The 15506-nt window shown below is 42.3% G+C and overlaps 1 protein-coding gene across 1 annotated transcript in view; it reads left to right on the top strand.

The window, feature by feature from the left end:
• The window catches only part of LOC141108487 (uncharacterized), a 153700-nt gene that overhangs the window by 37780 nt on the left and 100414 nt on the right, over positions 1–15506 (top strand). The window contains exons 5-9 of the mRNA XM_073600135.1: positions 3695–4317; positions 4906–5028; positions 8332–8515; positions 10806–10962; positions 15149–15249. Coding sequence (XP_073456236.1) covers positions 3695–4317; positions 4906–5028; positions 8332–8515; positions 10806–10962; positions 15149–15249 — 1188 coding nt within the window. The remainder of the gene's footprint in view (positions 1–3694; positions 4318–4905; positions 5029–8331; positions 8516–10805; positions 10963–15148; positions 15250–15506) is intronic.

Genomic DNA, 15506 nt, shown 5'->3' with positions numbered 1-15506 from the left:
CTGCAACGTTATCTGGGATAAGTCCTGGAAGAGTTTAATTTCAGCGCCATTGTGCAGGATTCTGCCCCGTTCCCTGGCTTTGCAAAGAATTTCTTCTTTAAGTGGATAGTTGATAACACAACAGATCACATCTCTGGGTGGTTCATTATCACGGGGTTGAGGACGCAGGGCATGGTGTGCCCTTCTCCATTTCAATCGGGGAGTCTGCAGGGCGATCAATTAACTCATTAAAGAATGTACAAATTGTCTGTTGTAAGGTCCCCTGGTCAATGCTTTTAGGTACCCCCCGCACTCTAATATTGTGCCTCCGACCACGATTGTCAACATGTCTATGGAGGTCTAGAAGATGAGAGAGTTGGGAATCATAGGTGCACTGTACCTGGCGGATGGCGGCAGCATAGGTTTGCGTCCACTTCGCCTATGCGGTGTACTACCGCCTGGATGTCTGTTCTAAGTTCGGCTATTGCTGCTGTAACTGTGTTTTTAATATCTGAGGCCACCTTCTCTAGGTCAAGCAGGCTGAGGAGTTGAGCTCGTTCACTAGAGGGTGATGATCCCCCCGCCGTTGGGGTGCCGGATACAGCGCTAGGTGAGGTTGGGGTCTGGGCCTGGGAGGCCATGTGTGCGGACATACGATGGGTCCGGAATATGTCCGGGATCTGTCTACTCAGCTGCGTGCTGTGATCAATGGCTGCTCGGGATGCCGAGGAACAGGTGGATCTGTTCATGGCTAATAAGTGATGTAGATCTCCCACAAGGCAGGATTCGGTCCCCAGGTCGCAGGAGCTAGCAAGTTATGCTGCCATCTTGGTCACAGTCCAGGCCACCCCCAGGTGTCTTCTATACAGGTAACAAGCTGCAATAAGGAGCACCCTCTTTTAGGGAGTGCTCCTAATCTCAGCTTGTTACCTGTATAAAAGACATCTGTCTTTTGATGATTCTCTCCACCCTGGCCAAGACCAAAGAGCTCTCCAAGGAATGTCGGGGACAAGAGTGTAGACCTACACAAGGCTGGAATGGGCTACAAGACCATCGCCAAGCAGTTTCGTGAGAGGGTGAGAACAGTTGGTGCGATTATTCAAATAACTCTCAATCTCCCTTGGTCTGGGGGTCCATGCAAGATTTCACCTCGTAGAGTTTCAATGATCATAAGAACGGTGAGGAATCAGCCCAGAACTACACGGGAGAATCTTGTCAATGATTTCAAGGCAGCTGGGACCATAGTCACCAAGAAAACAATTGGTAACACACTACGCCGTGAAGGACTGAAATCCTGCAGTGATCGCAAGGTCCCCCTGCTCAAGAAAGCACATGTACAGGCTCTTCTGAAATTTGCTGCTGTCTCAGTCAATCAGGAGGGAGAGTCTCGGATGGCCGAGACACTTGTGGACATCGGTAGACAGACAGGAGGCTCCGGTTAAGTATTATGGGGGCTGAGAGTTGCTGCTGCACACAAAAGGCTTTTTAGCTTAATGCATAGAATGCATTAAGATAAAAAACCCTCTGACTTTACAACCCCTTTAACCACTTTAGCCCTGGAAGATTTGGCTGCTGAATGACCGGGCCTTTTTTTGGTGATTCGGCACTGCATCTCTTTAACTGACAATTGTGCGGTCGTGCAACGCTGCACCCAAACAAAATTGACGTCCTTTTTTTCCCACACATAGAGCTTTCTTTAGGTAGTATTTGATCGCCTCTGCAGTTTTTATTTTTTGCGCTATAAACAAAAAAAGAGCGACAATTTTGAAAAAAAACACAATATTTTGTACTTTTTGCTATAATAAATATCCCCTTTTTTTAAAAAAAAAAATACAAATTTTTTCTCAGTTTAGGCCAATATGTATTCTTTTACATATTTTTGGTAAAAAAAAAAAACGCAATAAGAGTATATTGATTGGTTTGCGCAAAAGTTATAGGGTCTACAAAATAGGGGATATATTTATAGCATTTTCATTATTATTATTTTTTTACTAGCAATGGCGGCGATCTGCGATTTTTATGGGGACTGCGACATTATGGCGGACACATCGGACACTTTTGAAACATTTTTGGGACCATTGGCATTTATACAGCGATCAGTACTATAAAAATGCACTGATTACTGTAAACATGTCATTAGCAGTGAAGGGGTTTAACACTAGGGGGCGATCAAGGGGTTAACTGTGTTCCATGTGTGTTTCTAACTTTAGGGGTAGGGGACTGACCTAGAAGAAATGACAGATCGTGGTTCCTAGCTATTAGGAACACACAATCTGTCTCTCCTCACAGAACAGTACAGGGATTTGTGCGTTTACACACACACTTCCGTGTTCTGCCTCTCGTGCCCGCTATCGCTCCTGGCCGGCGGTCATCACGACCGTCGGCCACGAGCATCAGCACCCCCGCAGTGCAGCGGGCACGTGCACGCGCCTGCTATCCCAATCCCACAAGCCGACGTATAGCTACGACGGCTCACTGGATCGTGCCGACCTGCCACCGTAAAATGACGGCGGCTGGTCGGCAAGCGGTTAATGACTTGGAGAGGATCTGCAAAAAGGATGGGACAAAATCCTTCCTGAGATGTGTGCAAACCTGGTTTCCAACTATAAGAAACGTCTGACCTCTGATTGCCAACAAGGGTTTTGTCACCAAGTACTAAGTCATGTTTTGTGAAGGGGTCAAATACTTATTTCACTCATTAAAATGCAAATCAATTTATAACTTTTTTGAAATGCATTTTTCTGAATATTTATGTTGTTATTTTGTCTTTCACTGATTTTTTCACTGTCTTTCACAAATAAACCTACCATTAAAAATATAGACTGATCATTTCTTTGTCAGTGGGCAAACATAAAAAATCAGCAGGGGGTCAAATACCTTTTTCCCTCACTATATGCATACTTACACTAGTTAAAGCTGGACCAACTCAACTGTGTTAAAAAATCCTACCTAAATTTTAGCCTTAAAGTGGAGTTCCACCCAAAATTGGAACTTTTGCTTTAAGCACTCCTTACCCCCTGACAAGCCACATTTGGCATGTCATTTTCTTTGAGGGGGGAGTGGGTACCTAGTTTTGACGGGTACTCAGCTCCCACTTCCTGTTTTTGCAGCCTCACCATCCAGGTGACCACTTCTCTCCCCCTCCCTCTCTGCAATCTTCTGGAACATGTTACAGGTCCCAGAAGATTGCCTGGCCACTGACAGAGCGCAGTGCGACTTGCAAATGCGCAGTGCGCACCCGGCTGTGAAGCCGCAAACTGTTACAGCCGGGTGCCCACACTTGCAATGTCGGCGCGGGGGAGAGGAGCGAGGCATCAGGCGGCCGCATCGCTGGACCATGGGACAGGTGAGTGGCTGTTTATTAAAAGTCAGCAGATACACTTTTTGTAGCTGCTGACTTTTAATAAACATAAAAACGTGTGGAACACCGCTTTTAATTACAGTTTACTATATAGAATATCACTACAGCCACACCTTTGAGAAATAACTGCTAAACATTTGTTAGTATTTTGCTATTAACAGTGACATCTACAGGGTAAGAAGAAAAATACAATCAAAACCATCATTACGAATACAGTCTCAACTGTTCAGTGTTATAAAAAAAACCCATCTGTATGTCTAGGTAGTTATTATAGTTAAGTATTTAAAAAGAGGTTGTTTGAATTTTTCTTTGTTGTGAAAGGGAAGTTTTTTCAAATACGAGTTTGCTTGACAGAACACAAATTGTGAATGTGGGGGAAAGTAGTGAAAAGATTTTTATGAAGAAGAGCGCCATCAACTACAATGATAAGATCCAACAGAGGACCCCCACAGCAAGGGTGCACTTTGAAGATGAATCAGAACACGAGGCAGAGGTTCGCTACCAAGAAAGACATCTGTTACAGAGAACTCATACAACTAAAATAAGTTTGGATAGTTTGCCAAAACCTCAGGTAAGGTCTCTGGAAAGGATCAAGACACTTGAATCAGCCGAGACGTCTGCCTCACCATCAACTGCTGAAAGGTCACCAACAGCTGGGCAAAAGACTGCAAACCTTCCGTACAGACGTCAACCTTTCCCACCAAACGTAGCAAAGAAAGTGTTAATTGATATTCCGAGAAGTGGTCTTCCCAGCAGGCGACCTGTTCAAATGCGGACATCTCAAGCCATGAAGGACAAGCAGTTATCTTCTAGTACTAGCAAGGAGGCCAACAGTCTTGATGGAATCACTATGAGCTTTACAAATACCAGCCAGGAGGGGAAGGAACAAAACCCAAGTACCTCAGAAAGTAAAGAAGAAAATAAAAGCAATCACAGCTTTTCATCCCTGGAGACCATTGGCAGCGGAATCACAGAAGGTAATACGTAACATTAATGCATATTTGCAGATTTTAGACATGTTGACCAACAGCGCATCAGTGTGAAAGCAGCCCTATAGGGGGCTCAGGACAGTAAGGGCTTGTTTACATTTGTAGTTTGGGGGGGTGGTAAAACCCCGTCGTTTATTGTGGCCCACAACCAGTTACCAAATCACTTACAGTAAGTGGTCCTTAATCTTTAAAAGGTTGAGCCCCCCTGATTTAAGGTGCATAGGCCAGCGTGGTGCCTAAATATAGCCCTGGTCTGAGTGTGGTCCTGCCAATGTGTACCAATAACCTGACAGAACTTCCATTCCAATGCATTTTGCGCCACAGAAATCCCTGAGAAAGTTACATCAAACATGCTTTCTTTCAGGAGAACCATCTCTGAGCCTTTTTCTCTTCCCTTCTCTCCTTGTTTATCACCCCTTTCTTTACTCTCTAATAAGTGATTTCCTGATGTCAGTTTGTATAACTGCTGTATATACAAGTTAGAATATAAATAAAAGATGGTGTTGGACTGATATTTCTGGCCACTATGTAAATTACAATACAGATTCAAACCCATGCTGCTGCCTTTTCACACAGTTTCCTCTGAAGTAACTATAACAACACTGGAATGGAGAGGTTCTGGATCTTCCATTGGCAGTGAAAGTCACACAAGACCTTCATCTCAAAACCAATTCCTAAATCTGAATCATCCATCATTGGGTAAATATAAAACCTGCTGTAAATTATGTATATCTTTTTTTTCTTTTCAATTCTTTATTTAGAAAAAGGCATACGGTAATACAGAAACTGGTGTCAGTGAAAAAAGTTGCGCTACTAGTGAATCTGTGAAACAGTAGATCAGCAGCCAGCATCAACAGTGTAATGAACTGTGTAATAACCAAAAAACATGAAAAAAATGCAGCGCTAATGTAATATACACAATCCCCAGAGTGGCCCCCAGGAGTAAGTATAGGACCAATAACCGTTCCTAGATGAGAAGCCAATATCTAGTGAATATAACATAAAATATATCACAAAATCAGTGTACAGTGAATAACAAAAAAAACAATAAAAAACATATGAGGTTTTTGTGACCAAAAAACCAACAAGCAGTCCATGGTGAACAAAAATTTCAACTGTAATGCTCCTCTATAGAGTGTGATGAAGTCCCATGTAAGGGAAATAATAGAGTGATGTCCCTTCCACAGATGATAAGTGAAACTGTATGGGCTTCTCCATATTTAATTTGCAGATATACATGTGAAATAAAGGGAGATTGAGTACATTACCACAAAAGATGGACAAACACACCGTACGGCGGTGGGTCAGACAAGCATCCGCCAGCTGGGTGAAACTTATGGTACTTTCAAGGACATCCGATCAGGTCCCAGTAGAAGGACCATGGTCCGAAACATGTGGGGTCGCTAGCCTACTGTGCATCTGACACCACGCAATCTTTCTTTTTCTGTGATCACTTGTTGTATCCACCTTGGCTGGTGTTTGTACTTTTAACATTGATATTTTTTTAATACATTTTTTTATCCGGATTCATGCACTATGTGGAGGCTCTCTTTTTCTCTCTTCCTCACGATTTAATATGCTGATCGGATGTCCTTGAATGTACCATACATTTCATCCAGCTGGCGGATGCTTGGGGATCTAGACATGTCTGTCTATTGGAATTCCAGGTGTGTACCATCTACCCTTCATCATCCTAGATGGAACCATTGAAGTACACCATCACACCATCCATGTCCCTCATTAAAGACCTGCTGGATTGAATAGTCCAAATGCTTGTCCGACCCACCGCTGCACGGTGTGTGTCTCCATCTTTTGTGGTAAGCGTACCCAATCTCCCTTTATTTCACATGTATATCTGCGAATGATATATGGAGAAGCCCATACAGTTTCACTTATCATCTGTGGAAGTGACATCACTCTATTATTTCTCTTACATGGGACTACATCATACTCTATAGAGGAGCATTACAGTTGAAACTTTTGTTCACCATGGACTGCTTGTTGGTTTTTTGGTCACAAAAACCTCATATGTTTTTTATTGTTTTTTTTGTTATTCACTGTACACTGATTTTATGATATATTTTATGTTATATTAACTAGATATTGGCTTCTCATCTAGGAACGGTTATTGGTAATACAGAAACCACAACATTGGTGAATTATGTATATCTTTATGCAAATTATAAATCACATGAGACCAGGGCTGTAACTATGAATCATGGTGCCCCAATTCATTGGTGGCCGCTCCATAAGGGTCGCAGGGGCGCCGCCCCCATCCATGCGTCCGGCCCCTAATCTACACACAGGGCGTCGGATGCATGGATTCCAGTGGTGGGGGTGTGGTTTTTTTGAAGCACATGATTAGATCCAGAGGCTCTAATAGGCTTCAAAACAGGGTGGGCTCGGGGCGCAGATAGCTGCGTCCTGATCCCACCCAGTCTGACACTAGCGAATGAATATTTGCAATTCTTCCTCTTTCTCCTCCTGGCCAATCAGGAAGCCCCTATTGGGGACACACTTCCGGTTCCTATTCGGCCGGAATGAGGATGTCTCCTGTGTGCATGCCGGAGCAGCCCCTGCTCTTCCTTCTCCCTGCCTCCATAAGGTAAGGCAGCCTCTCGGGGGAACCGCCGCAGTCCCTGTCTCCCGCGGGGGGAGGGGATCGCCGCCGTCTGTGTCTCCCGTGTGGGGGGGGGGGGGCTATCGCTGCAATCTGTGTCTCCCAGGAGGTTTGGTGGATGAAGCACCATCCATCTCCGCAGGGGAGGGGGTGTTGGTTGTGCCATCCCCCCAAATAAGTGAGCACCAGCCGCCACTGGTACCCATAGCAAAATTGTGGTGGGGCCCCACCAACTAACTCTCTCTGTAGCAGGTAGGGCTAAACCTGATATTGGACAAGTATGCCTAAATCCAGAAAGGCAGCAGAAGTCCCATTATAGTCAGTGCACCACCAGGGACCTGTTCTCTGGATCAAAGTTGTTGTAGTAATAATATTAATAATAATGGTATTTTATATTTTAACAGAATTGCTCTTGAACATAAATAATTTATAACCAAAATACAGACTTCTTTAAACTTTGTTCTAGTACTACAAACCTCAGCTATCTTAAAATGTTTTAGCTGTGGAGATACTCTGGGATTTTGGATTGCATTAGGTATTCAGGTTTTATTTCATTGTGAAGCAGAAGTTCAGAGGGCAATAAATCTACACTTCTAAGAATGTTGGGGACTGACTTCAGCCCTTTTCTACTGAACACTTCATAGCCTCCCTAATGTGGCCCCTTCCTACCCCAGGCCCCATAGCAGATATGTGGGCTGCTATTGCTTATGCCACTGCACTCAATTTACGCAAGCCATAGATTATGCATTTTTTTTCCTTCAGCTATGTGTTAAAAAGGAAAGAAAGTCAGTTGATGGGGGAATCCTTCTCGCTGGGCTATTGTGTTCTGACAGGGGGAAATCAATACAGTCATCAATTCTGGCAGGTATACCCACCAGCGGTGATCAAATGAAAAAAAAACAACAGGCTGGTTGTACTGAAGTCGATCAATAGATCGACTTCAGTACAACCGGCCTGCCCATAGATGGATGGAAATTTGTCCATTTCCTGTTGAACTGGCCGAATTTTGATCTGTCCATTGCCAGCCATAACCATGGTTGGAAATTACTGTATACATGTGACATGACACTAATTATCTACAAAATAAAGTAAGACATCTGCTTGCCTCTGTCTCTGAAGGGCCCGTGTCTTTTGTTAGTGGTTGAGTTGCATGTGACCAAAGCAACCTTTACTGTGTTATTCTCCCTAGTTCAGTATTTGTTTCATGTGGGTATGACATGCCTCGTAGGTAGGTTTTTTTATACAAATATACAGATTTGATGAAGTGTTCCTTTTATTTTATTTCTTGTTATCTCTGGGATGGTGGAATTCTGAATTTGAATATTTATGAAGCAAAGAGTTCCAGATGACAGATATAACATGTCTGTAATGTCTTCCATAAGGTGGAGAGGTCTCCTTCTACAGCAAAGTGAAGAAGAGCCTTCAAGTGAAGATGAAAATGAGCCCTGACACCAGGATGATGAATGACACTTACCAATCAGAGAGGGATTATTCTGATTCTAGTTCACAGCATTCCAAATCTATGAAGATGGATCAGTGCTCGGATGCTTCAGTAGAACTTGATAGGTAAGGTCGATTTACAGCACAGAATATCGGGCATAGCCTGTTCTTATTGTTTTAATTTTTTGACATTCTAATATGTGTAGGAATTGTCATTACTACGTGTTGTTGCCATGGACATGATTCCTATGCTTAAAGCCTAAGTTTAGTTAAAATCAAAAACATAAAAATTGGCGCAAGGGACATAACTTACAGTTAAGCTGGCCATAGATGATATGATTTTCTTTCCTTCCACTATGAGCCGAGATTTGAACCGTCTGGGACCAGTTTAAAGCTGGACATACAGTATACAATTTTCTTGTTCAATTTCCTTTAGATTTACCTTCAACTATGTGGTGCAAGGGGCGAGCCTGATTGCATACAAACTAAAGTGTTTAGGTTTGACCTCATATTATATGGTTTTGGGAAGTCTAAAGGAAAATTGTGCAAGAAAATTGTATAATGTATGGCCAGTTTTAGTATGATTTTCCTTCTTTTAGTAAAATTATTCTCTGTCCTTCCCCTGCGCCACCCAATTAAAGAGTGTCAGAAGCTCTCATCAAGACAACTCGACTTTGCCCACCCTTTCCTGTCAGCTCCACCATTTATAGAAGCTACATTTCAGCCTTTTATGAATGACACAGGACAGAGGTTTAACTAGAACCTTCAGGGGCCCGATGCAAGAAACCATGAAGGGCCCCCCTGGCCCCCGACCGGGGCCCTTCCCACTGATGCCAGGTCCCTTTACTCCCATCATGGGACCCTTTATTACAGTCCTGCAGTGGGCCACCCTACTGCCATCTTGGGGTCCCCCAAGTGGCAGAATGCCAGAGCCTAGTCACAAGTGCGACCTGTGCAATCCTGATAGTTCCGCAACTGGTGTCAGTAGGTTTTTTATTATTTTTTACTATTTATTTATTTATTTATTTTAACAATTTTATTTTTATTTTTTTTACATATTTTTTAGGACCCCTGTTGGGGGTCTTTGGTGAAATATAAGGGGTCTAGACTGATGTCTCACTTTTGATCAAATTCATTGATCCCTTTCACAGAATGAATGAACAGCAATAGCTCTATACAGAGCTTCCAGTTTATTCATAAACTGAGGGATCCTTCAGCTATGAATGTGTAAAAAAACCCCAAAAAGAACAAAAACAAAACAGAGTCAGTGATCGGTACCAATCGCTGACTCTGTTCATTAATACAAGGAAGGGGCCGGTAAATGACACATTAACCGGCTCCTTCCCCACTCTCTATGCGGACAGATCCCCAGAAACAGCCGGCAGCGCTGTGGGGAGGGGGCAGGGGAGCACACAGGGGCCCGGAGGCATCAAGACAGGGATAGGGAGGTGGCGGGAGCAGCATGTGGAGGAATTGATGCCCTCCATTTCCTTCCTGCAGTCACTGAATGGATACGGGAGAGAGAGGAGGAGAAGCGGGCATTTAGCGGCTACATGGAGGGATCGGTTCCTTTACATTCCGCCACCCTCCTATCCAGGTGTAAAGGGAGGCCACATGGCTTAAGTAAATTGTAAACCACTGACCTGGAACAAACATGCAGATCGGTATTTTGATTTACTGTCCAGCCACCCATTCCATGTTTGTTCCAGAGGCATGTCTCAGAAAGGGTTTAAGCTGGAGACAGCCTAGCAATTAGCTTTTATAAATGATCAGCAATGGTATCACGGATGCTTCTGTCTATACAAGTTTCTTTTTTATTACCAATAATGCAATAAGTGGGAAACTCCAGTTGTAGAAGGAATGGGACTCCAGAGCACAGAGCTGGGACTCTGGCCGGCAAATGACTCCCCAAGGGACACGAGGCCAGCAGATGACTCAGTCCACCGTACTCACCCTAGAAATGAAATATTTGTGCAAGCAGACATTTTAAAGATCATACCATTTTTATTAAGCAATGCTTCATTCAACCTGCACAGTCTCAAGAGGCAGGATTTCCCTTGTAGCTCTCTACAAAAACACTCCTATGACCTCATATATGAAACATGTTTGAGGTAGGATCTCCATAGTCTTCTCTCCCAGCTCCCAGCTTTAAGAAGCTTTCAGACTGGATTATCTGAAGATAAGTAAATTCTTCCTTAGCGCCAAGGATGGCTAATAATAAGCTCAATATGAAGGCTTTAATCAGCTCCTGCAGAAAACGGCTACATTGTGTCAATGGCTTTCTGTGTCATTTTCCACAGTGGAATATAGCCCAGTAATGTGATTCATGATACAGGGGGATTTGGCTTATCCACGATCTGTTTCCACACATAAATTCAGCTTTCAGACTCAGCTCCCGTCTTCTGTTTCTTTTTAGACGAGAAAAAGTTGCATCTCACGGAAAATCAAACCCGCATGGTGCCACTAGTCCCCGCCAGGTTATAATGAGAGAAAACGAAAGCAGCAGTATCAGCCAAGATAGGATGAAGATGGATGCGGAGGCACAGAAAAAGGATAGAGACGTTCCAATGAAGGTGACTTTGTACTGAGATGAAACACACAAGTCTCATTAATATATGTATGAACACATAGACTCTAGGCAAGTTTTAGAGTTACAAATGTACCAGGCTTCTTTTGCTGCAGGCCAAGTGGAACTATATTGTCTCTCTTCATAGAGCTCACTGAGCTGTATTGGCAGCACCGATGCTTGTGGAAATAGTGTCGTGTGTTATAGTTGGACCCAGGCTGATGTAAGCACTGGGATAGGAAAGTACATTTGCTGAGTAGAGATACATATGCTGGGTTTTCAGTTTCTGATGGAATTTGGTTTTAGAGCAGATGTAAAGCTAACTAAAGAAAAATACTGATCCAAAGGGGAGGCAGAGTGTGTGGGATGCTGTGGCTGAAAAACTTATCACCAGGAAAAAGCAGATCCCATGGTGTGTTTGACCTTAACCACTTGCCTATCGAGCACTTATATCCCCTACCTGCCCAGGCCAATTTACACCTTTCAGTGCTCTCACACTTTGAATGTCATGCAACACTGTACCCATATAACATTTTTATCAATGTTTGTTTTTCACATAAATAGAGCTTTCTTTTGGTGGTATTTAATCACCACTGTTTTTTTTTATGTTTTGCTAAACAAACATAAAAAAGACCAAATATAAAAAAATAAAAATAAAATTTCTGTTTAATGTAAAACTTTGCAAACAGGTCATTTTTCTCCTTCACTGATGTGCGCTGATGAGGCTTCACTGATGCTCACTAATAGGCAGCACTGATGGGCACTGATAGGTGCCACGGTGGGCGGCACTGATTGGCAGAACTGATTCAGCACTGATTGGCAGCACTAATGGGGCTGATCTGATAATCAGGACAATGATGATCCGTGCCCTGATTATCAGTGCAGATATCCCCTTTTATACTAGCTGGTTACCAGCTCCCCCTCTCCTCGTGGTGTGACAGCATGAGGAAAGGAATACCGATAACCGGTAAGTGTGTTAAAGTTTGTGATCAGCTGTTATTGGACACAGCTGATCATGTGGTAAAGAACCACCCTGATTGGCTCTTTACCCCGATCTGTGATCAGCTGTGCCCAAAGGACACAGCAAACACAGAGCACGCCACAGCAGGCGCGGTTCTGGGAGGATGTTAATAGACATCCTCCCAAAACTGGACAACTGCGCTGTAGCTGTCATTTGGCTATAGCGAGATTGGCAAGTGGTTATTGCTGGCTGTAACGGATCTCCATCCTCAACAGGAGTATGTCTGCCGTAAATGCTTCCTCTGTCCGGTACCACACGATCCAAGACCCTTTAGCCCACCCAGTCACTAGCCGTAACTCAACGTAGGGTGGAAAACATCAGACTCTTTATTGAAACACATGTACAAAAAGATATACAACTCAGGGGACAATCACCCCTCCCTTTGGAATTCAGGGCGGGGTAAACTGTCCAATGAGCAAGGACAGCTGTTGGAGGAAATCACCCCCCTCCCTCCACAGAGATACACATCCCACAATATACTTTTCTTCCAAGGCAGACAGACACAATAAAACAATGGAATACAACCACACCCCAAACAATCCCAGCAAAGAGTCCACAACAGCATGAGACAACACACGATATATACATATATACAATAGTCCAGTGTGGCTGTACAGCGAGTCCGACTAGCACAGATCATAGTGGGGTTCATGGACACAGGGTGGTTTACACATAGGAGGGGCTGGGGGAGCTGGACACGGAGTTTCCAGAGCTCTCCAAGGTAAGCTGAGTTCCACAAGCCCCCCACCCAAAGTGACTCCCGTTTTTTGACAACCAGTCAGATGATCAAAAAAACAAACAGAATATTTCATCCTCACATTCTTGTTCGAGAGGAGTTGATCACTAGATTGACTCCTCTCAAATAGGAATGGCCAAAGATGGTTTGGAATTTGGCCAGTCCCTGTTGAACCAGACACATTTTGATCCATCTATGGCCAGCTCAGGAAGCTGTATTATTATCATTATCATTCACTTTCATTGTAGTGGTCTCATAACCAGGGACTGTAGTGACCTGCTCTTTACAAGTGGGAGATTACTTTTTCCACTGCAGAACCACCCCCACCCTACATTCATAATGGATCAGTATTTTCCTGAAGCAGAACTAAACTTTAAAATCAGCCCCCATTCAATTCATCAGTGTCTGTATAATTTACTGGACAAGATTGCACACACTTATATTCAGAATACTGATTCATGAGGCTCTGATGCTGACCAATTTTAAGACACTTTCAACCCCATTTTAGTCAGTCTTGGATTGCTAAAAGGACCAAATGAATAAATGCAAACTACCACTTACAGTTTCTCTCAAGATGAATTGATCTAAAGCAGTGGTCTCTAAACTTCGGTGTAGGGATCGGATGTGGCCCTTTGCTTGCCTTTATCAGGTCCTTGGAACCATAGGCGTGCGCAGACCATGGCATTAGGGTGTGCACCCGAAGCTCAAACACACGTGTGTGAGTATGTGTGTGTGTGTATATATATATATATATATATATATATATATATATATATATATTTTTTTTTTATTATTTTTATAAAAAAATATTTTGTTAATTTTTTTATTATTTAGATTTTTTATTTTTTATTTATATTATTTTTTTTATTTCTTTTTTATCATAACTTTTTTTTAAATGTTTTCTATTTTTTACAATTTTATTTAATAATATATTATTATTATTATTATTATTATTATACAATTTTTTAGGAGCTCCATTGGGGGGCTTTGGTGAGAAATCAGAGGTCTAAATATATTTTTTTAATTATTTTTATAAAAAAATATTTTAATAATTTTTTTAAATTATTTATATTTTTTATTTTGTATTTATATTATTTTTTTCAATTTTATTTAATAATATATTATTATTAATATTACTATTATACAATTTTTTAGGAGCTCCATTGGGGGTGGCTTTGGTTTGATATCAAAGGTCTAAACAGACCCCTGATATCTCACTTTTAAGACAGATTCCCCAGTCCCTTCTTCTGCAGCCAAACAGCTGGGGGAATCTGTGCAGCACAGCATGATTAGGGTGTGCCCAGGCACACCTGGCACACCCTGTGCGCACGCCTATGCTTGGAACACTATTTCTCCCATTGATATGAGACACTATTCCTTTCACTGACATCAATAATGAGGCACTATTCCTCCGCTGACACCAAAGATAGGATATTATTCTTCTCACTGACACCATCGATGGGGGATTATTCTTTTCACTGATACCATTTTCTACTCCTACGGGCCACAGTCCCCCCCCCCCCCCCCCCCCCAAGTCTAAAGGGCAGTAAACTGGCCCTTTGTTTACAAACTTTGGAAACCCCTAATCTAAAATGTTGGTGGTAGCATTACATGATCCATGTGGTTGTTTGTAATTTAAAGCTGGTTAAGAATACCTCAGAACTGCTGCAGGTGGTCAACTGTATTTGTTAGAGTAGAACTGGACACTAGATTAAATTCACCTACCATCCAGTGTAGGTGAGGTGGTTGCTATAAGTAGAAGGAATTAGAAGCTGCTTTCCAATTCCATATGATTAAGAAGGCTTCATTCTCTACAGTCAGCTGTTTCTACTGGTTCCTCTGCCTGTCTGTTGCTGAGATCATGGAAACATTCCCCACGGGCCATTTCACACGTATACACATGCAATAACACATGTTTCTGCTGAATGCTTTTATTACCATTTTCATGTGTTTAATATGCTCATTGCTGGTTGTTATCTACATGCTTTTCTGTTCATTCATTATGCAAAATAAATTAAAGTCATATCAGAATAGATATTATACATGGTGCATATGTGCTATAAACATACAAAGCTGTATAGTACATGAGTGTTTATGTACATTCATTTTAATGGGTCTGCTTAACATGTGAAAATGCAGAAAAATACCACATGTCCCATATTTTCTAAGCCACAGTTTATAGCTGTGAGCCAACCACTTAGGAATAAATGGGATTGCCTCTTGAAATACAATTAGATGCAGCAAAATACATATGTTTCGCTGCAGGGTAACGGACAACATGAACAAGCCCTCATCTAGGAATTCTCTTACTGCATGAAAAACTTTGGATTTCTAATGTTACACATTGAGCATTTAATTGATCATTTAGATTATTTGTATTTCTTAATACTAATGTGACTTTGTTATGTTTTTGCTTTTTTTTGCTGGGTGACAAAGGCCCCGTTTTTGTCTATGAGAATGATGCAGTCTTTACTCAAGAAGGGGCGAGCCAAAAATTACGTGGTCCATGTGCCCTCCCCTCCTTTACTGGAATCCAGGTAATGGGATAAGGAGCAGGAAACTGCAAAATGTTTAAGGCCAAACTCTAGCTTTATTTTCGGGGGGGGGGGGGGGGGGGGGTTTATGAAGGTCTGTGACCCCACTGCATAAGAAATGGCAAAAGTCAGTACATTAGTACATTTAGAGGACAAAGAACTTTATTTTTGGTAAAAAACAAAATATATATTAATAAATTCATTACGAAGGATTAATATTAAGAACTATTATTAAGAGTAAAAAACTCAACAGTATTACA

The sequence above is a fragment of the Aquarana catesbeiana genome, linkage group LG09, assembly GCF_042186555.1.
Source record: "Aquarana catesbeiana isolate 2022-GZ linkage group LG09, ASM4218655v1, whole genome shotgun sequence".
Classification (NCBI taxonomy): domain Eukaryota; kingdom Metazoa; phylum Chordata; class Amphibia; order Anura; family Ranidae; genus Aquarana; species Aquarana catesbeiana.
Note: the sequence above shows the minus strand (reverse complement) of the source record. Positions and strands in the feature narration are given on the sequence as shown.